The sequence below is a fragment of the Leopardus geoffroyi genome, chromosome B4 (genome assembly GCF_018350155.1).
Source record: "Leopardus geoffroyi isolate Oge1 chromosome B4, O.geoffroyi_Oge1_pat1.0, whole genome shotgun sequence".
Classification (NCBI taxonomy): Eukaryota; Metazoa; Chordata; class Mammalia; order Carnivora; family Felidae; genus Leopardus; species Leopardus geoffroyi.
Window position 1 is genome coordinate 76,413,794 of NC_059341.1, and position 26,142 is coordinate 76,439,935.

General features: G+C 48.6%; 2 protein-coding genes across 15 annotated transcripts in view; both read right to left on the bottom strand.

The window, feature by feature from the left end:
• Positions 1-2,004: 2,004 nt before the first annotated feature.
• Positions 2,005-14,829, bottom strand: PRKAG1 (protein kinase AMP-activated non-catalytic subunit gamma 1). Of its 4 annotated transcripts, none has more exons than XM_045464785.1 (12): positions 14,707-14,828; positions 10,741-10,789; positions 4,974-5,126; positions 4,692-4,773; positions 4,535-4,593; positions 4,349-4,394; positions 4,192-4,246; positions 3,744-3,870; positions 3,473-3,638; positions 3,281-3,318; positions 2,868-3,014; positions 2,005-2,728 (listed from the first exon to the last, which is right to left on the bottom strand). In XM_045464785.1, the coding sequence occupies exons 1-12, from the start codon at positions 14,802-14,804 to the stop codon at positions 2,624-2,626; spliced, it is 1,125 nt and encodes a 374-aa protein (XP_045320741.1). In that variant the 5' UTR covers positions 14,805-14,828; the 3' UTR covers positions 2,005-2,623. The 4 variants fall into 4 exon arrangements, 3 of the variants coding, with proteins under 3 accessions (XP_045320741.1, XP_045320742.1, XP_045320743.1); XM_045464786.1 differs by having other exon boundaries at positions 4,974-5,083; positions 14,707-14,817; XM_045464787.1 differs by lacking the exon at positions 4,974-5,126 and having other exon boundaries at positions 14,707-14,829.
• A 142-nt stretch (positions 14,830-14,971) lies between these two features.
• KMT2D (lysine methyltransferase 2D) overlaps positions 14,972-26,142 on the bottom strand; it is a 40,586-nt gene continuing 29,415 nt past the window's right edge. For 7 of the 11 annotated variants that reach the window (XM_045464775.1, XM_045464773.1, XM_045464774.1 and 4 more), the window contains exons 41-56: positions 25,932-26,072; positions 25,641-25,808; positions 25,325-25,484; positions 24,616-24,691; positions 24,264-24,439; positions 24,036-24,166; positions 23,235-23,367; positions 23,032-23,159; positions 21,741-22,881; positions 20,753-20,889; positions 20,530-20,660; positions 20,020-20,067; positions 18,580-18,865; positions 18,267-18,340; positions 18,034-18,142; positions 14,972-17,875 (exon numbers count right to left, since the gene is read on the bottom strand). In XM_045464775.1, coding sequence (XP_045320731.1) covers positions 17,783-17,875; positions 18,034-18,142; positions 18,267-18,340; positions 18,580-18,865; positions 20,020-20,067; positions 20,530-20,660; positions 20,753-20,889; positions 21,741-22,881; positions 23,032-23,159; positions 23,235-23,367; positions 24,036-24,166; positions 24,264-24,439; positions 24,616-24,691; positions 25,325-25,484; positions 25,641-25,808; positions 25,932-26,072 — 3,132 coding nt within the window. In that variant the 3' untranslated portion in view covers positions 14,972-17,782. The remainder of the gene's footprint in view (positions 17,876-18,033; positions 18,143-18,266; positions 18,341-18,579; positions 18,866-20,019; positions 20,068-20,529; positions 20,661-20,752; positions 20,890-21,740; positions 22,882-23,031; positions 23,160-23,234; positions 23,368-24,035; positions 24,167-24,263; positions 24,440-24,615; positions 24,692-25,324; positions 25,485-25,640; positions 25,809-25,931; positions 26,073-26,142) is intronic. The other 4 variants (XM_045464782.1, XM_045464781.1, XM_045464779.1 and 1 more) reach the window with 1 other exon arrangement.

Below are 26,142 nucleotides of genomic sequence, written 5' to 3' on the forward strand. Positions count from 1 at the left end.
CCCTTTCAGAAGGGATGGAGGAGGAATACTGTGCTCTCTTGGCAAAACCAATCCCCTAGCAACTGAAATGATGAAAGTGGCCCCCACTTCCCAGGGTAGAGCTCCCCCTCACCATTACCACAATCCCTGGCTCACTTCCCCCCCACCTGAAGTGGTGCTTAAGATGGTCACCTTTTAGGATCATTCTGTCCCAGGGGCAGAAGGTGTTGCTTACATCTACATGATCCCTCCCCCCAAGCCTATACCAGGTGTCCCCTGATTCACCATGGTAATGTTAGTGGCAGCACAGCCCACGCCAACCCTTCCATGCAGAGACTTAGCAACCATGCCTGGCAACCATGGCAGCAGCTCCAGTGGAGGAGACGGGTGCAGGGAGGTGGGAGAAGAGTGTGTATGGCAATGGTTGCTGAGGAAGAAGGGATAATTTGCCTCTTCTAAGAGGACTAAGTAAGAATAAGCCATGAGGCTCCTCAATTTTGTCCCTTATCTTTCCTTCTACTCCATTCTCAGATTCTGAGACTTATTGGTTGGGTTTTAGGGGAGAATGGGAGAGGCAAAAGATCATGCAGCCCTTTGGGTACAGACCCTTCCTTTTATGAAGACGGAGCCAGAAGGGTGTTGTGGGGCAGAGATGGACTTACTGAGAACCAGAACAATCAAACCCAGGCTCCCTGCTCCCCAATATGGACCTTTATGATAACCCAAACAGCCCCTATTCCAACCATTGGAGGCCCCTCCCCCCTCCCCAGACCCTTCACACACCTACCAGTTCTGCACACTGGTGGCTCTTTGCTCCACAGTGCTTCCTTCCACCTAGGTCCCACCAGACTCCTAAGGCTTTTTAAAGCCCTTGCCTCCTCCCTAGACAAACTCTCCATGATGGAATGTGACATAAGGAGACATCTGTCCTTTCCATCATGCACTCACCACCCCCCCACATAAACATACCCTAATTCTAATAACTTGGAAGCCTCCCTCCCCCAAGTCTGGGAATGTGCTGTAAGCTGTGAAGAAGAGAATGCAGAAGCAGGGACTTTCTCCAGAGCCAAGATGGGGGCCCTGACAGATGCCTTGAAACTCTTGCGCATGTGCCGTCAGGAAACCTACTTTGGAGGAACCAATATGGTATGTCAGGGTTCATCAGAGTTCTTAGGTACAGTGTGCGTAGGGCAAGGAATTACTCCAAGATTGCTTCTGGTCTTGAGCAGGAAACGGTATCAAACCTACAAGTCAGTGGTGAGATGGCACCCAAAATCTGGCTCATGCCCAACAGTCTAGCAGTCCTTATGGTGTTTGGTGTTGACTATTTTGGCCCACACGGTTTCAGCACAGGTAAAGAGCCTGCTCCCCACAACCCTCACCCTCCAGCTCATTCGCACGTTGGCTGAATGGCAAGGCATTTTGTGGGTTCAAAGACAGTGCCAGCTCAGCAAAATTCAAACACAGAGTCCAACCTTCCCTGAGAAAAGCTGATGACTGTGGCATGTCTCTCTGCCTAAAGGAGACCTCTCAGTCTCTCTACTCTCTGGAGACAAAATACTATTATGAGATTTTCCTGGGGTCCAGCTATGGTTCAGGCAGAGGGGAAAGTGAGGTAACAAGGAGAATTTCCGGGAATAGGCTGGGAAAGGTAGTAAGTCTAGCACAGTAGTAAAGAGCAGGAGCTCTGGGGCCAGACTGTTGGGTTCAAATCCTAGCTCTACATTTTATTAGATGTGTGGCCTTGAGCTGGTTCTTAGTCTTCTGTGCCTCAGTTTTTTTGGACAATCTGTAAAACTGGAATCATGCCTACCATTGTTCTGAGGATTAAATGAATTAATATATGTAAGGCACAGAGAATGGTGCCTGACACAATTATCTGTGTGTGTGTATGTGTGTGTGTGTGTGTGTGTGTGTATACATGTGCCATTATTCTGTTGTTGTCAATAATGAGTTAAAGAAGCCATATGAAGTAGGACGTTTGAGCATAGTGTCTATCAACTACAAGAATCAAAAACACTGCAATACCATGAAGAGGTTCCTGTCATTTTAATTACGTTTGCCATGAAAAGCAATAACCTCAGCTAATCACTCTGCCCTCCTCCTCTTCCTAACCCCCACCTCCCTTCATATGCACACAGCACAGGAACCCAAAGGCCCTCCTCCCCACAATCCTCCCCACTGCCATTATGGGAAGAAATGTCACTAAATGGACTCAGCCTCCTCCATACAGCATTTAACAGGATAAATAAAAATACCTTTAGAAGGGGTTTGTTGTGCTATTATCTCAGGGTGGAGTCAGGGGCAAAGGCAGAGGCAAAGGCTGGGTGAGGTCTGGGGATCTCTTAGAGATCAGAATTTGCTTGAGGGGCACACAGCCCATCATTCACCCAGTAAGGGGGATATGTCTAAGAAGGCAGGGGCTAAGATGGGCTAGGCTGTATGTGTGAGGATAAGGACAGCTAAAAATCCATTCTCCTTCCTCCCCCCACATCTTCCCCAACTCCCAGGGAGCCCCAGGTAGGGGGCTCCCAAGCAGAGAACAGAGTTACAATTCTCTTAAGGTTTCATCTGTGGTTCCTAGAACTGTGGGCAGGCAGTAAGTGGGGTATGTCCCCTGGTGCTGCCTGACCCGTTCCCCAGCTCAGGGCTTCTCTCCTCCTGTGAGCACCAGGGCCTGCAGGATGTCAGACAGTGATACAATCCCCTTGACCACATCATTCTCATCTACCACTACAAGTCGGTGAACCTGCGTGAAGCAACACAGGAGAAAAGGGAGTTTAGTGACGGCCTCAGTTAGGATGAGCCCTTCAACCCCGACTCTCCTTGCCAAACCCCACACTCAAAGCTGCTTCCCCCAGCTCCTTCTGGGTCACTGGCCTCCCTACCTCTGCTTCCACCAGCCTGTTGATGATGGTCTCCAGAGTCTCATGCAGGTAACACTTGAGGACACCCTCAAAGTAATGTGATCGATGTTGGAGGGCTTTTGTCACAGACACATCTAAGTTGTTGTAGGTCTTTTCTGCTGCCAGATTCTGGGGAGAGAGAGGAAGGTGCTTGCAAGAAGCAAGGGAGCCAGCCCCAACCCCTGACCCCACCCACCTACACCAGAGGGATTTAGGGTAGTTGTCAGCCATGCCCACAAGCCACACCCAACTCATTCAATTCCTTTTCAAATAGGATTCAAAAGTTTGGAAGCTTCTAAAACCCTTAGGTCCCAGAAGAGACTCTCTTCTACTCCCTCTCCACATTCAATACCCCACCCCTTTCCCTACCTCCCAGCCCCTCCACAATCACTCACGATAACATCAAACTTGGAGTAGATGTCCACCACACGCCCTAGGGGGACAGAGGCAGCTCAGCAAGGAGGATCTGGCATCCAAGGCTCCCCCTGCCTATAGCATCGCCCTCCGGGCTGAGCTGATGGACAGATTTTCCCAGAACCACCCTGGCTTCCCTGGAGCCCTCCCTCTTCTTCTGTGAAATCTCTCACCTTTCTCGTCTACTACTGGCAGTGCTGAAACTCGGTGTTGTACAAAGATGCCCAGAGCTACGTAGACAGGGGTGGTGGTGCGGACCATAGCAATGTTAGCATAGGTGCCAATCTGTAGCTCTTCCAGAGACTTAGACATGAACTCTGGCTTGGGGAACTCAGTGATCTGAGGAGAGAACCATCAGCTTGATCTTGAAGGCTCCCCAAACCACCCCTGGATACCCCTCCAACCTTGTATATAAGGAGTAAAAACCAGGCTGAGGACACTTACAAACAGTTTGAGGAACTTGAGGATACGCTTGTGGGTAAGGATGTACAAGGTGTTGCCTGATTCTGGGTCAATAACTGGCAGCCTGTGGATCTTGTTTCGAATTAATGAAGAGACAGCATCAAACAAGCTGTGGGAAGGTGGGGAATAATGATAAGTCCCACAGTGCTGAGCTCAAGGTGGGTAAACAGCTTTTAAGAACATATTTACAAAGAGGGAAAACTGGTGACTGGGAGAGGAGAGCAGTGTTCAAACCAGACCTAAAGAGTGTGTGAATGTGTGTGTGTGTGTGTGTGTGTGTGTGTGTGTGTGTGTGTGTGCATTTGTGTATGTGTGTTTGTGAGGAGCATCTTTTCTCTCTTCTGCCTCTAGATCTCTGGGTATCTAAAGCTTTAGCTACGCTGGTGGCAAGGCTCTTCCCTTTCTGGACAAATGGGTAGCTGGAACTCACCTGGCATTAGGAGAAATGCAGACAAGTGGTTTGAAGGAGTCCTGTAGGTACACCTCTGAAGGGAAAAGGGAGGTTCACAAAATACCGGTATGGAAAACCACTTCCCACTAAACTCTCCATCCCATTTTCTTTTTACAACCCCCAATTCTCTACATACCTCTCCAAGTTTCTATCTTGTGTTCTTCCAGCTCATAGATCTGTACCTGGAAGCAGAAGCAACAGAACTTGAGACTTGATCTCTCTGCTGCATTAACCCCTTGTAGTTTCCTTGGGAGAAAGGAACTGAGAATGGGGGACTCTGGGTAGGGAAAGTGGTTTTGGTCATTGCGCTAAGGTTCCTTACCAAGGCTGATTTATAGTAGCGATGCAGGATATTGATGAAATCGGTGATGGTCAGCATGCCTAGAAGCCAAGACAAGATCCCTCAGCACTGTTCAAAGCTTCTCTCCCTGCCCAGCACAAGATGCCAATAATACTGTGTTCCAGAAACTTTTGCTTACCCACAAAACTTTGCTTCTTACTATCCCACAAAGGGGCAGCCCGTACACCATTAGTCACCAAAGCAAAGAAAGCTTTCTTCACCTGTAGTCAAAAAGACTAATAATCACAAAGGAAAATTCACAGGGTGCAGGACTTTAAAAGAAAGGGGTTGGGTATGCTGGGGCAAACATGAGACTAAACCCATATAAGGACAGGGATATTACCCTTGGGATGAGACAGGATGAAAGTTTTTGAACCAGAGGCTCCTAGGAAGGGGGATGGGAGAAGAGGATTTCACCCACCTGCAGGGAAGTATCAAATACAACCAATTTGGAGCTTGTGGGAATCAGGTCATAGCAGCGATGAGACTTCATGAAGGAAGTATACACACTATTGTTGGATTCTGGGGTCTCTGCATAGGGTGGGATAGTTAGAAGCTTCCTTCCATGCATCAACTCACAATCAAAAGAGGCAGAAAATAAAAGTGTAGTTGTTCAAATATTTAGAGGCTGATTTTTTTTTTTATAAGGCCCCCTTGTCTATCTATTTTGTTCCTATTCCCACAAAACTTGGATAAACCTGTTAGAGACCATTTCATTCAACCCCCGACTCCAGGTAGGGCTATATTTATCGGCTCCTTGTGCAAAAGATGGCTGACTAAAACAGAAAGTCTATAATATCTATCATTAACCTGTTTAGTCTAAAAGTTTTTTTCTCATCTTTAACTCAAATTTTCCCTTTCATATGTTTAAGCGCATTTTCACTTGTTCTCTTTTCTCAGTGAAGATGTAATTAAGCTTCTTAAAATTCAAGTAAGCTTCTTAAAATTCTTCTAAGACCTACAGATGAGAAAGTCCTGGTCCAAGTTGGGCCATTTTAGATCAACATTCAGTTGGAGCCCAGTGCTCAATTAACCTGGCCCAAAACACCCCGAGAGTCCATCTTGGGATGACCCTGTGAATCAGAAATCATCTCACCTACTCTAGGCCAATGGGAGACCCTGGATGTGTTTACTTGTCTATTCCTCGGGTTTTAATTGCTTGCTTTAAACTGGAGAAGCAACCCACAAAATAACAACCTGAAGGTGCTATATACTATGCTATGTGTACTTTAAAAATATGACATCATTTAATCCTCACAGATTGACAGTAAATCTGGAAAGCAAATACTGTCCTCATTTTTCAGATGAGAAAACAGGTAGGAAGCAGTTAAATAAACTGTTCAAGGTCACACCATTAGTAAGTGACAAGAAAGACTTAAACACAGACCTACCTGATGCCAAAGTTCATGATCTTAAATCCTATGCCAGTTGTTTGTTTTTAATTTTTAACCAGTCATACAGATACACAGTTTAAAGAATCAAATAGTTCTACAAATTTTGTTAAGAAAAACTAGTCCCTGGCACCTACTGCCCTGTACTAGCCCTCCCCAGAGATGAGACCTCTTTTAGCTGAGTATTTTGGCACTTATTTCTATGTGTATAAAGTAACAAGCTATATATATTGCTCTTTTCTGATTTTTCCACTTTTGGGCATTATCTATTATCATCCAAGGAATATGAGAATTTTTAGTTCTCCTTCATACTAAGACCCCAACACAAACATGAACCTCCCATCTCCCCATTCTTCCAGAAGTTAAACTATAATGTTGGTTACATTAGTATTTAAATAATTTTGACTAAATATTATTATTCAGAGCTAAGCCCAATTGTAAACTCTTGACTTTTTTTTTCTTTTCCCCCTTTTTTCTAAAGATTTTATTTGTTTAAAGTAATTTCTACACCCAATGTGGGGCTTGAACTCACAATCCTGAAATCAAGAGTTGTATGCTCCACTGACCAAGCCAGCCAGGCACCCCTTCACTTATTTTTTCTTTCTTTTGCAACTTTGTTTTCCCTGGAGTTATTAATTGTCGTCTTTTTGTTTTTAATAACTAATTGAAGTATATATAACTAATTCAACCCCAAACTCTTCACCAATTGTTTAAATCTCCTTTTCAAGGGGTTCAGGAGCACTAGTCTATCAATTTAAACAACCCAAAGAAGTTTATCCAGAGCCCAGTCTATTCTGACCTGCCCAAATCTGGGCTGGTTTGCTGCTGTGCACAGCTGTCATCCTGAGATCTTCCTTCATCACCATCCAGGGGCCCCCTTTCACGTCTCTCCTGTATTGGCACTCCTGTGTCCTGTATCCTATGATTTCATCTTTTTTTTTTATTACTCCCTTGTTTTGGGGGTGTACATCTTCCTGTAGCTTCCTGAGAAAGGGTGCACGGGAGGTAAATTTTTTGAGACCTTGCAGCCTGCAGATATCTTTATTTTCTTTATTTTACCTTCATCTTTGATGTATAATTTGGCTGGATATAGAATTCTAGGTTTGAATTTATTTTCCTGCAGCATGCTGAAGGCACTGCCCCATTGCTGTCTAGCTTCTGGTGTGTTGAGAGTCTAAGGCAATTCTGATTCTTTTTATGTAACTTGTTTTTTTCCTCTCTGAAGACTCAGGATCTTCTCTTTGTTTCCAGTGTTTTGAAATCTCATGATGATTCTGGTTTAGGTGGGTCAATTTCATCCACTGTGCTGAATACTCAATGAGTCTTTTCAGTATGAAAACTAATGTCCTTCAGTTCCAGGAAATGTTCTTGAATTATTTCCTTGATCGTGTCCTTCCCTCTGTAATGTCCTTTTTCTCTTTCTGTAATTCCTATTATTTATTTATTTTAAAATGGTTATTTTTGAGAGAGAAAGAGTGTGGGCCCGCAAGCAAGGGAGGGACAGAGGATCCAAAGAGGGCTTTGTGATGACAGCAGAGAGCTGGATACGGGGCTGGAACTCATGAATGTGAGATCATGAACTGAGCCGAAGTGGGATGCTCCACTCACTGAGCCACCCAGGCACCCCATGTAATTGCTATTATGTAGATTATAAGAGTTCCTTGACTGACCCTTTAAGGTTGTTTTTATTTGTTTTGGTTTTTTGTTTGGTGAATTGTTGCTGTTGTTAAAATATCTTCTCTCCTATTTTATGCTTCTTTGTTTTGGGTGTGTTTTTTTTCCCCCCCACTTCTTTGATTTTTGTGGGTTTTTTAAGATTGTATTTTTAAGTAATCTCTACACCCAACATGGGACTCAAACTCACAACCTCAAGATCACGAATCACATGCTGTCTGGACTGAGCCAGCCAGACACCCCACTTCTCTGATTTTTAATTCTACTTTTTGGGAAACTGCCTCAACCTAATTTCCCAAACCTTCTACTTAGTTTTGAACTTTTGCTATTATACTTTTAATATCCTAGAGCCCCTCTTTGTTTTCTGAAAATTCCTTTAAAAAATGGTTTCCTGTACTTGTTGCATAGTGGAAATGTTCTTTATCTGAAATTAATGTTAATTTCTAAAGTTTTCTTCTCTATGCATTGAATTTTTCCTTCTGTTGTTTTTCCTGTTTCTTTAAAAAAAATTTTTTTAGTGTTTATTTATTTTTGAGAGAGGGAGAGAGAGAGAGAGAGAAATGGCATGAGTGGGGGAGAGACAGTGAAAGAGGGAGACACAGCTGAGCTGTTAGCACAGAGCCAGACACGGGGCTCAAACTCACAGACTGCGAGATCATGACCTGAGCCAAAGTTGGGTGCTTAACCAACTGAGCCACTCAGGTGCCCCTCCTATTTATTTCTTTTGCAGGGGCAGTTTGGATCATTTTTCTTTTAAACAGTTTTTTTTTTTTTTTTTTAATGTTTGTTTATTTTTGAGAGAGAGAGACAGACAGAGTGCTAGCAGGGGAGGGGCAGAGAGAGAGAGAGAGAGACACACACACAAAAGCCAAAACAGGCTCCAGGCTCTGAGCTGTCAGCACAGAGCCCGATCTAGGGCGCAAATCCACGAACCGAACCGTGAGATCATGACCTGAGCCGAAGTCAGATGCTTAACCGAATGAGCCTCCCAGGCGCCCCTCCTATTTGTTTCTTTTGGGGGGGATGCAGTTTGGATCTCTTTTCTTTTTTAATGTTAGAGACTTTCTTTAGATGTCTGGTAATCCTTGGTTTAAAGGAGCATGCAAACCATATTCTAAGAGTGCAGTCTTTAAAGCTGATTGGAAGCTCAAGTGTACACGTGAGTCTTGTTAACTGTGAACTGTTTAGATGGGGAACAGTCCGTATTTTTAGGGCTTTCTCTTCAAGGGGATTCTGGAGAGAAGGATTATTTATTCAGTTCCATGCTTGGGAGTATGAAGGCTTTTCTGTCAGCATTCTGGAAACTGGATTGGAAAAAGGACTGGAATTTCAGCATCCAGAGTAGTTCACTTCGTGCTCCTGCATTTCCTATAGTACTTCAGCCCTCAACTAGGCCTGAGCCCCTCTCCAGACCTTCAGTCTTTGCCAAAGTTGGGAGGGGCAGCTTCCTAGCTGCACTCAGTGGAGCAGGGAGTCTCAGATTCTGACTGCTTCTTAGATCTTCAATGCGTCTCGCCTTTCCCCATTGCTAGTTTATAATTCAGTTTTCTCGGGTCTGCTAAATCATTTACCACTCTTGCCTCTGTTTTCCAGCTCCCAATTACTATTGTCTCCTCTTTTATTCTCCCTATTCTGCCGGGTTTGTACCTTTTGAAAAAAAATTTTTTATGGTGGTTTTAGTCACTCTTTGTAGAAGAACAAGAGTAGATGTGTGTATTCAATCCACCATCTGTAACTGGAAGCCCACTATTGTTTTTCAAATTTGACAACTCACAGAACTCCCAAGAACATGTCTTTTTTTTCCAAGGTCGTGTAGGGGAAAACTGTGGCCTGTGCTGCTGGCCCCTGTGGGACTCCAGTATTCCAAGTGTCCCCCATCCTGGGACTCCCCTGCCTTGCCTGAGGTGGATGGGCTAAAGGAGTTCCCAAGAACATGTCTTTTGATGTCAGTTTAAGGCATACTTCATTGATAGTTAAATAATATCATTTTAGGCTACAGAATTACAAGCATATTTGATTTGGCTGTCTCAGTAGTTTAAAAGTAATTTAAATCAGTTCCCCAATTTTAAAAATCTGGAGATTAACATAAAGATCCAAATTCTCAATTTCTTTCAAAATCAGATCTGACCAAACCAGGCTTGAATTCCTAAACAGTGACAACTGACAAGACCTGGATTGTTGCTGCCTTCTTTTACATGTGACGAGATCTACAGGTTGTCAGGAATATGCAGCCTCCAGCACTGCTTGGTTCATGCAGACAGTTTGAGTTTTTGACCCTTGCCTTGGTGCTACTGCAAATGTACTCGGATACATAAAACAGGCCCTGCTGTCATGTGGCAGTCTCAGTTATGAAGAATAGCATCCAGATCATTCAAATATGACCATATTAACTTTTCTGGATACCAACAAAATGAAAACAGAACATTTAAAAAGTCTTGTGGAGAACTCAGACCCTTAATAATCTGTCCTAAGACCTCACCCCGTATTTCAATTCTCTGAGAAAGTATGTACTCCTGATACCATAAATATGTCCTGGGAAGCCCCAGGAGTGTTCCTGGGCAAAATCCTTTAAGGGGGGTGCCTATAAGTTCTGCTTCTTTCTAGATGGTTTACGGTTAACCATTTCCTTCTCACCAGTTATTCGGGAAGGTGCTGGAATTGCCTTCTCCTGTGCCCTGGATTTTATGGTTTAGTGTCTCAATTTCTAGATTAGTTTTAAGGGCTTTCAAGGCCTTTCTATAATTTCTTGTGTACACTCAGTGGCTTTAGTGAGCTCACTGGATGATAAAAGCCTAGTGGCATTGTTTCTGGGCTAATTCAAAAGTACTAGGGACCTTGATTCATGGTTAGGCAGCCCAGAGTTGCCTATGGAAGTTTTTCCTCAAAAATTTCCTTTAAGTGGTTTGATAATTGAAAATCTTAGTCATCCCCACCCTGCCCAAGATTTACTCCTGGGTGCTCCTGCCAAATTACTATTCCTGATTTGTATGATTTGGCACATTATCTGGCCCAGTTTTGATTTTTCCCAGGGGGCATCCTGAGAAGATTTGAAAACATTGCTGAAGACAAGGTATGGTTCAGCTATTGCTTTCATAGCCGGTCTCCTTTCTTTAGTAAACTTACCTTGAGAATGCTCATTTTCCAGAGCTGGGGAGCTATCTGAAGAAGCAACCTGGAGAGACAAAAGAAACAAAGATTCAGCCTGTCCTTGATTCCATCCATTTTAGCCTAACATTGGGAAGGGCTGGTGAACTAATGACTTCATTTAAAGCACCATAAGGCCCTCTTGAAATATTATCTCATTTAATCATCAGAACCACCCTGAGGTAAATACTCCTATTAGCCTTATTTTCACACATTAGGAAACTGAGGTTCAAGAAATATTAAGCAGCCTACCCAAGGTCACGTGGCTGGTAAGAGGTAGAATAGGAATTTGAACACATATCTGTGTGGTTCCAAAGCCTATGTCCTTATATACTACACTGCCTAATGAAATATTAGATCTTAAAAGCCAAGACTAGAAAATCTGTGCTTAAGGCCAGTCCCACAAGGTTCTCACAGATCTACTTTATAAAAACACGGAAGCCAGAGAGACAATACTGCTTTCCCCTCAATACTAAGCCTAAATGTAGACACTAGAATCACAGACATACCCCTTTACCCTAAGAGAGGACCACATCTGGGGAGGATCCCGGCAGTTGACGGTCACAGAGAGTTAAAGCTTAAATGACTGAGGGGTAGATGAGGACTGTCAACGCTCTGGAACTGAAGACCTGACTCCTCTTAGCACCCTTGTGAGTCAAAGGCTGCTACAGCCCAGAGGATGCTGGTTTTCTAAGTTTCTTTGCCCCTGACAGTCTTTGAATACAGAGAAACCTTCAGAACCATGTCTGTGCTCCCTCAAGTGGGAACATTTGGAAATTTCATTGTTATCTAGGAACGCAGGAGGGGTCATGATAATTTCAATCTACTGGAATGAACAAGTTTGGCTCCGTTTGTTCTGGGTAATATACCCAAACTAACTTAAAGTCATACTTCACCTACATAGCTGCTGTAGTAACATGAAATTAAAAGCCTCGGCTTGAGCCTGGTAAGTTGGCTGGTAAACAGGGTCAGGTTGGCAGGACAGCCCTAAACGTCCCTCCCCTAATGGGCCAGGGTGGGGGCAGAGGGGGAGGGGAATAATCTCCTTCTCTTCTCTCTGGGCTGCATACGACTATCAGCTTGGCCTGGCATTTTGGCAAGGCTATCGGAACAACAGCCTCATCACTTATAAGTGGGAGAGAGGGCTGTTCAGCAGTAAAGATACACACATAGTATAACACAGTCTCACAAAGATCTATACAAAGACACAGAAACAGTTGCTTCTGTAGAAATTATTGTACCCATTATATAATACTTACATACTGCACTGTGCTACAGTGTTTTGTTTTGTTGGTTCATTATCTATCCAAACAGGTTTTAAATTCCTGGAAGCCTAGAACTATTTTGTATTTCTCTGTATCACCCATAACATCTAGCATGGGGTTTTGCATATAAATCTCAATTGCTTTGTTTTTTAACTCTCAAATTAATAACGATAATGATGCACACCGATATGAACAGAGAGACCTATGATTAAGTTACAGAGGGAGAAAACAGATGTACAGCTAGAGATACAGAAACCTACACAACAGTCAACCACAACTGAATATGACTTTATCTTTCTGCCTATTTATCTACAGAGGAGGATAATTATGTCCACTCTTCTCTGCTTTTAATAACACAGGAGACCTGAGAAAGTCCCACTGTAATACATGAGTACAAAATATTATTATACAGACGCAGGCTAGATCTGACACATGGACTCACAGTTTCTTCTGAACTCCTGATCCACATTTCTAATTGTTTGCTGGACAACCACAGATGTCACACAGACTCTTCAAATGCTTCAATACAAAACAGTATCTGTCCTTCCACCCTGTTATTCTTACTGTGGTTCCCATCTTTGTTTTTTGCATTGCTCTCGTAGGTGCCTAGAACTGTAGTTTTGATTCCTCCAAGAATGGGCCACACCAACATGTCTGCTTAGGATCGCACGGCAGGGCATGACCTAAACTTGTCCTTAACATCTATCAGCTAAGCTGATATGTAAGAAATGCCTCAAGTCCCTTTCTATCCTTTCCACTTTTACAGTTTTAACTATAGCTTTTACCTCTCACTTCTGCAGCATTCTCTCAATTGGTCTCCCTGCCCTAAATCTATCTCCTTTTCATCTTTCATGCTGTCTCCAAGTTCTCTCACTAAGCATCTCAGGTTTGTAAGGGACTCTTATCTCCAGCAACCAGGAGCTCAATACTTTCTGAAGTAGCTCCATCCATTTGCAGAAGCTGTTGAGAACATTCCTAAAGCACACTTACTGCCTTGCTCATAGATCTTCATGGCTCCCCTTATTACAAAACAAAGTTCAAACGTAGTGTGGCATGCAATACCTTCAACCTGACCTCGGCCTACTTTTCCAATTTTTTCTCCCAGTGCAAGCAAAATCCAAACCTCCAGCAACATCATGCCACTGGCTCACCCCCAATTAATCTTTACATACCCCGATTTCTATGCCCGCGCTCACACTGTTCTCTCAACCTGCAAAGCCCTCTCTTAGGTTTACAATAATTTCTCCCTCCCCACGCTTCCACAGTCCTTTGTTTGCATGTTGATGATAGCATTTATTACAGTCTACGTTCAGTAACAACTGTCATTGGCTTGCCCTCACCCCCACTCTAGGCAGGCTGAGCATTTTCAAAGCAAGGGTTTTCTTTTCTTTTTAAAACAATTTCTATCCCAAGAACCTAATCAGGACATAAAATGTGAGGGCCAAATTAGAAAATCTATATAAAAATGTTTTGTAAACTATAACACATTTATGAGTAAGTAAAATAAAAATTGATATGTTGTTTTCAATTTAATGGAATCAGACCTTTCTTTTTATGTATGTATGTATGTATTTATTTATTTATTTATTTATTTATTAAGTAAACTCTACTGCCCAACCTGGGGCTAGAACTCACAGCCCTGAGATCAAGAGTCCCATGCTCTGCTGCCTGAGCCAGCCAGGCACTCCAAACTCTTTATTCTTGTGCAAAATCCTCTTAATCTGTAAGAGCTAATTCCCTTGCCTGGGTGACCAACTGCAAATCAACTTTACCACACTTCCGTCTGTTTTCTCATTTATAACTCGAGGGCCATGACCTCTCTGCAGGCAGAGAAAGGGTGTGGTAAAGGAATTACTATGGGCATGGGACTGACCCAAAGAAAGGTGAACCTGCCAGTAACATGATAAAAACGAAGACATGAAGGGTTACTCTGCTTGACAGAGAATACATGGTTCCAGATGCTAGAAGGCGGCTCCGGAGAGTGAGGGTGGGTCCAAACATGCAGCGGGCTACCTGCAGCATCTCTGGGAGGATGACAGGGGCCTGCCACAATTAGGCAATGCCTGCTAGCCAAGAATGATCCGTGCCGCCTGCTTACAGTCGCAGAGCAGGGCATAACCTAAACTTGTCCGGGGACAGGGCGGCCTCTAACACTAAAAAGACTCCCTCCTTCAGAGAAAGCCCACTTTTCAGTCTTACTAAGGCAGTGTGAGTTCGCTGGACACCTCGAAGCAGAGGTCTTTGTGATCGCAAGGCTCACACTCAGACAACTGAGGGCCAGGTGCTACCTGCAAGTGGCAGTCCCTTGGAAGCCCCCCCCCCCTCCCCCGCCTCACCCAGGAAAGCCGGGTCACAACCCTGCTCTCTGGCAAACCTCTGAAGGTTTGAGGTGCTATGAGGAGAGGAGGCCGCAAATCGCTAGGGTGTGCGCGGGTTCCTAGCGGAGAGCAAACACTGCCAGCTTGGGCTGAGACTACCGCGGACGGAAAGTATGCACCGCGCGGCCCAGTCCTAGGAGATGCGCCCAGCGAAGGAGCGGAGGGGCAGAGTCACGGGATAGGACAGGCACCGGCTTCTCGTTTACTGGGCAGCAGCGCCGGTCCCTGCCCAGGCCTCCCTGTCCCCTAACGGGGGGTCTCAGGCTCCACAGCGCCCCCCGCCGCCCTCCCGTGCTCCTCACCGTCTCCATTTCAAGAGGCGCAGACTGGGCTCGCTCGCTTTAGGAAGCTCTCTGGGAGCCGGGCGGGAGGGGTGGAGGGGGGACAGGTCCCGCCCCATGTCCGGTACAGCTACACCACTTCCGCCTACGTCAGACAGACGCAAGCCAAGGGCGGAAGGCGGGGAGTTCACTCTTCCGGCGTGGCCTGGCCTGAGTAACCGCCCTCCCCCGGGTCCTCTCGGACCTCACGGATCCGCCGACGGCGAGGGTGACTGGACCGAGCCGCTTGTATTTAAAATGTTCTTTTTTTATTTGTCGTTTAAAAACAAACTTGGAAGAAGCAAAATCCAAAACTTGCCCTTTGCCTCTTGCAACATAAATTATGTACAGTTCAGAATGATCGCTGATACAAAACATGCCAAGGACAGGGCGCTGGGGGTGGAGGGAGAGAGGGCGCTTTAAAAAAGGGAATCATTTCATCCGTTGTTACGAAGGACCAACCTTGCTGTACAGGATACACACAACACAAAATAAAGTCTTCACGGGATTCACACTTGTCAGCGATTTATTTTTTAAAAAGGGGGAGGGTCCTGGAGGTGAGGGGAGAAGACTGTAAAAGGGAAACTGAAAATTGAATATGTGCAAGTGTAAACCAACCCAAAATACAAACACGGGGGGGGGGGGGGCGGGCGGGAAGGGAATTCAGATGCAATTATACAGGCGGGATACTTTAAAAAAAAAAAAAAAAAAAAACCAACAACCAAAATTCCAACCTTGTAGCTTGGGTCTGAGTTAGTTTATATAAAAATTAAAAACTGTATAAGGTTTCTTCACTAAATTCTACAGGACTATCGGATACCTAGCATATGCTTACAAAGTCTGCCCCATCCCCTTTTCCCAATCCCAGGGCCCAAGCCCCAACCAGAGCCTGACTCACAGGAGTCAATCTCCCCCTCCCTGTAGCCTAGACCTTTTGCTCTTGGAAAAGGAATATCCAATGGCTTTGGGGGCAGCAGCCCAGTCTCCCCACTGTCTGATTTAATTACAGTGGTTTCTGTGGGGGTGGGGGGATGTTATTCTCTTAAACATTTGCAGCTTGAAACAGTTGAGGAAGCAGCTTAAAAAAAAAAATTCTCCCTACCCCCATCAATCCGCAACCCCCCAAATTCAAAAACAAAACAAAACAAACCTAAAATCACAACAGCGACCGTGCTCCCCCTCCAGCAGGCCTGCCCATCCACCGCCACCAAGCCCACCCCTACACTCCAGACATTTGATTTTTGAAAATATTAATTACAAAATGTCCTTTGCCCACAGCCCCTAGGAGAGAACTGCATATAAGCTTCATCTTCATCCCCACGCGCTCCCTACTAGAGATGGGTCTGGGGCCTCACCCACCCCCAACCTACCCCTACCCCCCAGGAAGAGGTTCAACTGCAGCACAAGCTTGGGCAGAAAGGGGAAGGAAAGGGAGGCAGGGAACCCATCACCCTCTGGCTCCCCCTGGGGCCAGCTCTCTTTTGTGCGTTATAACATAGTCCGACTATACAAAGGGGGTGAGAATTGCCCAGCCTCTATACCCCCACCTTACAGCAGTCACAGCCAGGGGGTGGGAAGGAGGGGGTGAGGAAAAGGGCGGTAGGTTGGGTTATGGAGGGGGCCCCCCCACAAGGGGAGCTCCATGTGTCCGCCCCACGCCCCCCTACCATTTATAAACTGGTTTTGTAAAAAGAAAATAGATATATTTATATAGAATATATAAAGCACAAAAATTAGTAGTTTTACATTTGCTCTCCCCGGGGGTGGGGGGAGAGGGGAGGGTTCTCACCTCCAGCCGGCTCCCCCATTCCCCACAAGACTATGTACAATCCCATGTATAAATAGATAAATACCCCCCACCCTCCCCGCGCTGACACTAAGCTCCCCACCCCCACATCACCACCCCTTCCCACCAGACCAGCAGCAGTTTGGTGACTGAGGGAAAGTGGGAGCTCCGGGCCACACCCTGCCTCACTGGGTATGGGCATGCCACTCAGGGATAGCCCTCACCCTACCACCCACCCACCCCATCCAGGGGCTGGAGGGCAAATGGGCTCATGATGGGGTTGGGAAAACAGGAGGGAGATATCCTGGTCCTAGGTTTAGCACCCCCTCCTGCCCCCATGTCTAGATGGAGAAGGAAGTCCTAGAGCAACTCGGGGCCAGTTATCCCCAATCTTCATCATCATTAGCCTCAACCACCATCCCATGCCCATAATTAAAAACAAAGATGGATTTTTTGTTGTTGTTTTTCTTCCTCTTCCTACCCCCCTTCCACCCACTCAGAAGAGGGCAGTGAGGTGGAAGAGAGGATCGGGGCAGTAGGGGGCTTGGAGAGGGTCTCACATTTCAAAACAGCAAAAAATCCAACACTTAAATGAGGTAGGTGTGGGTGCGGGGTCTCCTTGCCCGGCTTGCCTGGCTCGCCCTCCTGGGCAGCTGGGCGCCTCTTTCCCGTTCATGTTGCATTTGTCAGAGTGGAAAACAAGGAAACACAACCCATAGAGAGACAGAAACACAGAGGAGAAGAGGGAGACAGAGACAGATTGAGAGGGAAGGGGATGGAGTGAGGGTGGGGGCAGGACCCGGCAGGCAGGGCCAGGTGTGGGACCCGGCCTTTGGGATTGTCAAGCTTAGTCAAGTCTCTTTGCAGCCTTGAGTTGGGCCGGAGAGGTCGGTGGGAGCAGCAGGGCTGTGAGGCCCGGCCACACATCCTCCTCCCCCCTCCCTGCTGCCTCCCAGTTGCTTCTGGGTAGTTCCCGGCCCATATCCCCCTCAAACCTGAGATGCCCAATGGCTGCTTCTGTCTGGCCCCTCCTGGAGCTGGGGGCAGAGATGCCAGCCTGGGGGCCGGTGGCGGGGAAGAGGGTTGCCCCTGGTGCCCAGGGTGGGCTTGGCCTAGGGCCCTCTGCCCCAGCCTCCTGCTCCAGGGGCTCCGGTCAGCCGGCAGCCCCAGCCCTGGGTCCTGGCTCTGGCTGCTACCTCTCTTCCCCCTCATCCCTTTCAGGGAAGAGGTTGGGGGTGGGGGGACTCCCCTGCCTGGTAGCCTCTAAGCTTCTTAGTTCATCCATTTTCGACAATTCCAGGCTCCACAGTGGCAGGGGATCTTGTGCTGATCGTCCTCAAAGTCAAACTGATAGTCATAGGTCAGCTGGAAAGAGAAGAGGGTAGAAATCAATGCCAGCCCCCCCAGAGGGAGTAGGGGAGGGCAGAGATCTGATCTGAGGGCAGTGGCCTTGGAGCTTGGCTCTGGGGAATGGCAGAGAAGAGGGAGCTTCTTTGTCACTCACACACGACACTTCCTCTCACCTCCTCTCCTTTGGGGATTCGCCGGCTGGAGATGATGATGATTTTATCCTCCTTGTCAAACGTCACAACTTCCGCCACACAGTTAGGGGCACAGGAATGGTTAATGTACCTAAGCAGCGGGCCAGAGTCAGGGATGCCAGGCAACTGAGTTGGGATGGCTTTGGTTCCTTGTTGGCCCACCCTGAGTGTCACCCAGGGACCCCTAAATCCCTCCTTCCTCATTCCTCTCTCACCTGGCAGGACCTCCGGTCAACGTAGCATCAATCACATGTTCATTGTTTATTCGGAACATGTAGATGCCTCGATTCTGGAAAGGAAGAAGTTGTACAAGTGAGGAGAGTATCTGAGAATGGTAGCGGTGCTGGTGGTGAGATCAGGCAGCAGATGCGGGCAGTTGGCTTCTCTTCATTTCTTACTCTGCCTTTCTCCCATCACTTACCTCCTCCTCCCGCAGCTTTCCACCTGCTCCCCTGACCCCGATTCTGCCCCTTGCTCCTCCGCTGAGTGCAGACCATATACCAAGATGGCCCCTCTGCCAGTCCATACCTGCTCCTCATAGATTTTCTCCCGCCGGTTGGCCACCTCGTTGCGAATGATGGTGCCAATATACTCAATGACCATCGTGTGCTTTTCTAGGTCCTTGGCGGCATAGAGCCCCAGGCCCTGGATACGGGAGCGAGCCAGATACACATTGTTCTTCCACTCAGTGCGCAGACGCCGGTACTGTGATGACTTGGAGTGCACAAACTGCTTGCTGTATGGGGTGTTGGTCTCGCCTGTGAAGGTGCTCTGATACGCCTTGGACATGCTGGTGCTGTTCAGGGTGTGAGGCCTGGGAGGTGACACAGGCCATGACAAGACAGCTCTCCCTCAGACCAAACACACACCACCCGCCTCCTCCCCGGGATGCACAACATGCCAGTTAGGGGCATGTGCTGTCTTGAGAATGGAGCAGAGGCATGTGGGTCTTGGCTTTGGTGAGGTAGCCACTAGTTATGGGAACCCTTCCGACACCTGAGTGGGACAGAGAGCCCAGGATGGGGGGTGGGGTGTGGAGGGAGAGGGGGGCACCAATTCCCCTACACTGAGCCCGCTCTCCCATCTCCCCACCTTAAACCCCCCTCTTGCCAAACATTACACAAGGCCATGCTATCTCTGGGAGGTCTTCCCCAAGCAGCTGAGGCCTGGAATTTAAGCTCATGATTTGCTCAAACATCCGAGTTCTACCTCCTGAACATACTGGAAGCCCTGAAAATGGGGGCCGTGTCTACCACATCGGGCTGGATTTGAATTAAAAGTGGCTCTGAATTCACAGCCAAAAAGTGGTATCCTTTCCTTTCTTCAGACTGTCCCCTTCTCTGACATAAGGTTGGGCTCTGTGCAGATGGCTCAGTGCAGGGGAATGACTGCTGCCTGGCAGGATGCCTCTTCACCACCCTAGGGCACCAGCCAAAATCTTGCCCATCCCAGAGCAGTGGTTTTCAAACGTTTTTGATTCTTTTCTATTTAGCAGAAATCTGTTTTTCTTTTTTCTTTAACAAAATGTCATTGGAATTCCAATACACAACCTAGATGAAAAGAGAATGCTTCTGGATGAATCCAATTTGGGGAAGGGGGAGTTATGCACGAAGAGGGCCAGGTTCGGCTTACTCGGTTTATGTGTTCCAGGACTTTCTGAAACACACAAAGTTTGAAAACCACTGTTGCATCGAGGACTAGGGATGACTGGGGTAGTAGAGCCTGATGCTCTACAACAGCCCAAGGAGCAACAAAAGGCCTCCAAGAAAACCCTGTTACGTGGATTCTGCCTCCCCTCTACCCAGGGACCAAAGTCAGGCTACCGTGGCACACAGAAAGAGCAGTGAACCGCAAGTCAAGAGGTAAGGTTCTGGTCCCAGCTGCGTGACCTTTGGCTAGTCACTTAACTTTTCTGGGCCTCAGTTTTCTCAGCTGTAAAATGGGGGTCATACCACCTGCCCTACCTACCTCATAAGGTTGTTGTGAGGATCAAATGAGATAATGGATGTGAAAACGCTTTGAAAAAAAAAGTATAAAGTGCTATACAAACGTAAGGTTTTAGTATTTTTCCATTATATTTCTAATTATTTTTGACACCAACTTAGCCTGGGGAAGGGAAGGTGACCCTAGCACTTATAGGGTGTCTCAGGTTTGGGAGAATCACAGGCCCCCTAGAAGCAAAATAAGAGGAAGGAGGTGACTGGCCCCCTTACACATTCCATAAAAGTTCACCACCGTCTACCCAGAACCTCCCCAACAGCCATTCCCGGGGTGCCCAAGATAAGACTATCCCAGACCCCAGGTCAACCTAGGATACCTGAGCAGGGTGGAGGAAGAGGAAAGGGATACCCTAAGTGATACCTGCATACCCTCTAATCAGGAGGCCTAGAGTGAACCCCCAAACCCTCCTAATTGGCCGGAGGGTTCCTACCAACCACCCACTCCCACATCCCACAGCCCCCCCACACACAAGCTCACCGTTTGTAGTGTGTGAGGATTTTAGGCTCCGATCGGGCACAACCAGTGGGATTGATCATGAGCGGCAGCTCCATCAGGGGGTGGCGTCCATAGCGGAATAAATAGTTTTGACAGCTCTCCACTCCAGGCAGCTGTGGGCACAGGCCGTGCTTGCCTTAGCCTGAGCATTTTGAGGGCAGGACCAGAGTCCCCGGTGCCCACCTGGCCCCCAGCCCCTCCTTACTGATTCAGCTATGCGCAGCACGGCGTGCACCGTCAGCCCAAAGAGCTCCTCGCCTTTCAGGTACTCAGGGAAGAGCCGCAGCATGTCGGCCTCTTTTCTCATGGCAGCCACAGGCTCAATGATGCGATTCCACACAGCTAAGAGGCAAAGAAAGAGAGCAGCCCTCAGAGGCGATTTCTGCTCACTGACCTCAGCCCTAACCTCCATCTGGAGCTATGGTCATTTCCTGTGGCCTGCACACCTCCCTGTCACGAGGCTGTGTCGTTCTTCAGGACCCTCCACTGGCCTCCCAGTCCCACTCTCCCTCAACAAGCCAGAAGGCTTCCTACCCTGGAGGGGCATCACAGAGCCCTATGACACACAAACATGGACCCAAGGCCCAGAAGCCCCAGCACAGGCCACAGTGACTAACCGAGAGCCAGAACAATAGGCATGCTCTGGACTTGGGAAGACTTGGGTTCAAGTTCCAGCACAGGCTTTAGGCCCTTAAGCCAAATACTCAAATTTCTCTAAGCCTCTGTTTCTTTATGTATAAACTGGGCAAAATGAAAGTACTTACATCATAGGGTTGGCATAAACAAAATCACCTGTATCAGTCACTTACATTAGTTTGCGCCACATGGTACATGCTCACTTATTTTTATCATTAACGCTAAAACTAAGATCAACAGAATTTTGACCAGGGCAAAGCAACCATAAGGAACACGTGGTTAAGAACAGGGTGGGTGAGCTAGATGATGCGGTCTCAGAATCAGAATATTCTTTAGTTCCACTGCGGGTAGGAAAAGAAGCTAGAATACATGAAGTAGACTAGCAAAACATCTTCAATTACAAGAGCAATTAAGGTGACCAAGAGAGGCTAAAACAGTTTCTCTGGGGATCTCTAGAAGACCTCTACCTGCCCGAGGTCAGGGGAGGAAGGTCACTCACAAAGACCCTGAGGATCTCTCCCATTTCCGTATTACCATTTCAAGGACCCAGTGCTCACCCTGGGGGGAGGCGTCGGTGAAGACCAGGTCCTCCAGGCCCTGCTCGATGACTTTGATTATGAACTCGGGCCTTCCGTTGTTCTCGCCGATGGAGCAGCGGTAGCAGCAGCGGCGGTTGTTGGTGCGGAGGCTCCAGTAGATGCGTGTGGCCTCATAGCCCACAGGATAAAGGGCAGTGGCACTGTGGAAGTCGGCCATTTGGTGAGGGAGCAGCTGTCCAATGGCATGGAACACAAGGCCCCCTACACGGAACATGTGCAGCCGCTCTCCCCGCTGGATGATGCTGGCGATTTGCTTCACCTCATCCCGCTCAATGTAGACCCGCCGGAAGACAGCAAAAGAGCTCAGCTCCTGCTCACAGGGTCCCTTGATCTTATGCATTGGACACAGCATGGTCTTGTCCTTGAAGAACATGCACTTGGCGCGGATGGCACAGGCAAAATGGTAGACATTGGGACAACGCATTCGATTGCAGCTGCTGGTGGCACCGGTGCGCTGGCACAGGGAGCACTTGGTGAGCAGTCCTCGGTGCAGGGCAACCTCCACGTTCATCAGTGCCCCGCCCTGGGTCTCATATACCTCCGTGGACCACAGAGCGCAGTTGAGGTGCACCCACAGGTCCAGGTCCAGGTTCAGCAGGCGGGCAGGTCCATCAGTGGCCCCATCACCCTCCTCGTGACAGAAGCAGCAGCGCCGCATGTCGCGAGGCACCTTGTCGGGTCGCAGGGCTGTGCCGAGCTGTTCCATAAACTCCGCCACTTCCCGCTCATCCTCCTGCCGTCCACCGGCCTTCTGAATGGTCAGCAGCAGCCGCAGCCGCTTCCAACGCACCCCCTTCCACTTCTTGAGGCGAGGGGGCCGGGAATCTTCACCTTCTTCAGGGGGCCGGGCTCGGGGCTTGGGTCGGGCTGATTCAGGGGATGAGGCCAGTGGCAGAGGCGAGGGGACAGGTGGCTCAGCTGAGGGTTCGGCTGGGAGTTCAGCCAGGGGTTCAGCAGGGGGGCTGGCAGGAGAGGGTGCCAAGGGGGATGGGGGCGGGGAGGGTTCTTCAGGAGGCGGGGCTGAGAGCTGTCGCACATCCAGGTTGGAGACGTTGTAGGTGTAGCTGTGTTGGGTGGGTGGCTCTGGGGCGGGGCTCTCCTATGGGAGGGCACGTGCCCGGTATCATTAGTGCCAGCTCCTCACTTAACTAGCCCCCTCCCTCCTCTCACCCGGATGCCACTCTCCCCAAAGCCCTCTGCCTTCTTTGCCCTAGCCAGACACCCACCTCCCTTTCTCCCCCAGACCCACCTGTTTCAGGAGGCTCAAGATGTCTAGCTGGCTCTTGAGGGTATAGCCAGGCAACACTGCATCAAACTGTTTCAGCCAATCAGGGCCAGCTTCTGGGCTCTTGCCTCCCAGACCCTTTTCTTTCCCTCCTGCAGGAAGGAAGGGATCAGAACCTCCCACCAGAAGCATTCCCCGCAGGTCCCAAGTTTTCCTGCCACACTCACCAGGGCCCTCGGCTTCCCCCTTCTTAGGCTCAATGCCTGCCCGGGCAGGGCTCTCTGGGAACAGCACCTCATAGGAGTTGGGGATCTTCATGCTCAGCAGCTCTGCCACCGCCACCATCACACCATTCAGGTTCTACCAGGGCAGGGAAGGGGATGGGAGGGCTGTGTCGGCAGTGCGGAGTGAGCACTGTCACCGGTTTGACGGGGACACCCTTCAACACCCAGAAGCCCACTCCCCAAGCAGCCAGTCAGTCCTGCCCTTCTCACACGCTTCCTTCATAGCACCTTTCCGAGACTGCTACAGATATGAATGGGCGCTCCACCAAAAGGGACCAGTGCCAACCGAGTTTAGGAATGACACAGGCTATATCCACGACCTGGAGACTCACGATACACATTAGCAAATTAAAGGATCTGAGGAACCTTATAGTAAAGAAACTTGTTTTGTGGTTTCAACCGGGATTTCCAATTTTCTTTGACCACAAAACCCCGTCAACATTAACAATAAAATAACAAGAGTTCTACCAAATGTGACTGAAGACATGCTGTCTTACAGCATTTGTCGCTTCATGTGCAACTCTCCTCATTTGTTGACTTGGGTCTACCACTGGACAGGGAGCCCCCCTGAGGGCAGAGACCTCTCATGCTTTATTTACCCTAATCCTGAAGCCTCCGGCCCAGGCACTCACACACAGCAGGTCCTAGTGCATAGTTCTGAGTGACTGAACTTATCCACACAAGCTCCATGGGCTGCCTTCTGACCAGGATCCCCTTGGTCTCCAAGGTACCCCCAGGACACACCTTGGCTGCAGCAGCAGAGACCGTCAGCATGACTGACACCTCACTTCCTTTGCCCTTTTCCCAAGTTGTGGCAGGCAGCTTTCCAGGGGCCTCCAGGTCCAGGGCCCCATAAGGTTTGGTATCTGGGAAGACTGAATGAGAGAGGGACCTGTGTAAGCTCTAGCTGCCTCTCTCCCCCCAGCTCGGACAACCCAGCCCTGCCTGGCCCACACCCAGAGCAGCCTCTACCTGGGATACTGGCCCGAGGAATGATGGGGATGACAGGGGAGAGAGCCCGGTCATCCTGCTCCCACCGGCCTGAGCCGAGCTGAGGAAAACGAGGGGCCTCCTCCCCCAGGATGCTCTCGGGGGACGAAGCCGGCACAATGCTGTCAGGAGAATCGCTGTCCTCATCACTCTCCATCCTGTGGGCCAAAAGTAGACATTTGCTGGTACTGCCCTGCAGACTCCCCCTCCCAAATCTAGAAATTAGTCGATGTCATAGCCGGATTTGAAATCTGCCATTGGCCAAAGGAAAGATGAAACAACCTGCCCCGGTCCCATACTCCCATTCCTCATCCCCATTTCTGGCTGCCCCCACCTGACATCCTCAGTCTGATTGTGAGGGGGTGTAGGCAAGGCAGCCAGCAGGTCTAGACTCTTCACCTCTGAAGTATCTGAAGAGTAGAAAGGGAGAAGAAAAGTCAGGCTGGTGACCAGAGCTGACACGGCTTTCTCCCCCATATTTCAGGCCTAACTAGTATAAGATCTAGCTTAGCTATTACGAACTGCTGTCTACCTACCCACCGACCTACAAATCTGGGGCAGATGAGCTGTATTTATTGAGCCTTTCCTCTATGTCAGGCCCTGGGCTTTGTTTATCATCTTTTAACAACTCCAGCAGAGGAATAATATCACACCTCTTTATAGTGAGGAAACTGGGGCCCACACAAATCAACCGTGTTACTTAGCTGTGCTAACACAACTAAATTAATACAGGAACCTGAATTCAAATCCAGATTTCACTGTAGTTCTATAACCACTCAAGCAGGATTGTTCCTCACCAACAAAAGCCTCATTACCCCTTTCCCTGCCATCTACCTCCTCTGTTGCCTGTTCTCTGGACTCCCTGCTTCCAACTCATCAGCCCCGAAGAGGCCCTTCCTAACCTCAGGTATCCTGTCATATGTGCGCATGGAGCAACATGCAACCATTCCTCTCAAACTGTATGAGAGGGGACGCTAACCAACTTGGACCCCTGGCACTAAATCCTACCAGAGAAGGAGAGGCCCACTCTGCTCCTGACTTACCCCTCAGTGTCCCTTCAGTATCCCGGGCAGAGGCAGCATCCTTGGGGTGCTCCCCCAGCTCTTCAGATGGAGTGACGCCATTCACCATCTTCTGCTGCACCGATGGGGGTGGGGTGGGGGGCAGCGACGAGGGTGGTGTCGGCGGGTTACTCAGGTTATTCTGGGGGTGGGGTGGGGTGTTGTGTGCAAGATGGCATAGGGAGACTGATGTAATCTCCTGGCCCCACACGACATCAGCAATTTCCTCATCTTCCATTCCCACCTCCACCTCCCCAAGAACCTCGTCATCCCCAAGAGGTATTGCCGTTTTTCTGACCTTGGTAAGCAGCTGGGAATAGTAGTCAGGGCCCGTGGACAGCGCCCCACTTCCAAAGGCCCCCCTCAGCTGGCATTGCCCATTGACCGGGCAGCCACTGCCGAAGGGAGCAAAGAGGCTAAAATTGGCGGTGATGGTAGGCTCCGTTAAGGGCAGCAGGGACAGCTCCTAAGAGGGGCAAGATGACAAGGTTGGAAACCCACAGTGTGTACATCTCTGCCACTACACAGCTGGGGGCCAGAGTGCCCCCTATCCTGGGATGGGACCAGGGGGCTGGCTCCTGGGGGTCACCTGTTTCAGCTGTTTCAGCAAGGCCTCGCTGGCCCTGACCCCGTCCTCCTTCCGCAGCTTCTTTCGGGAGCTCACCAACCTGTCGCTTGCCTTCTGTACCCGCTTGGGCTTTGGTGTCAAAGGCTTCCTTGCTGCTGTATCCTAAGCCAGATAAACCCACAGTGAAGGCTGCTGTCTTCCTCAGAGCCCTCGCCTCCTGTTTGAACCAGAC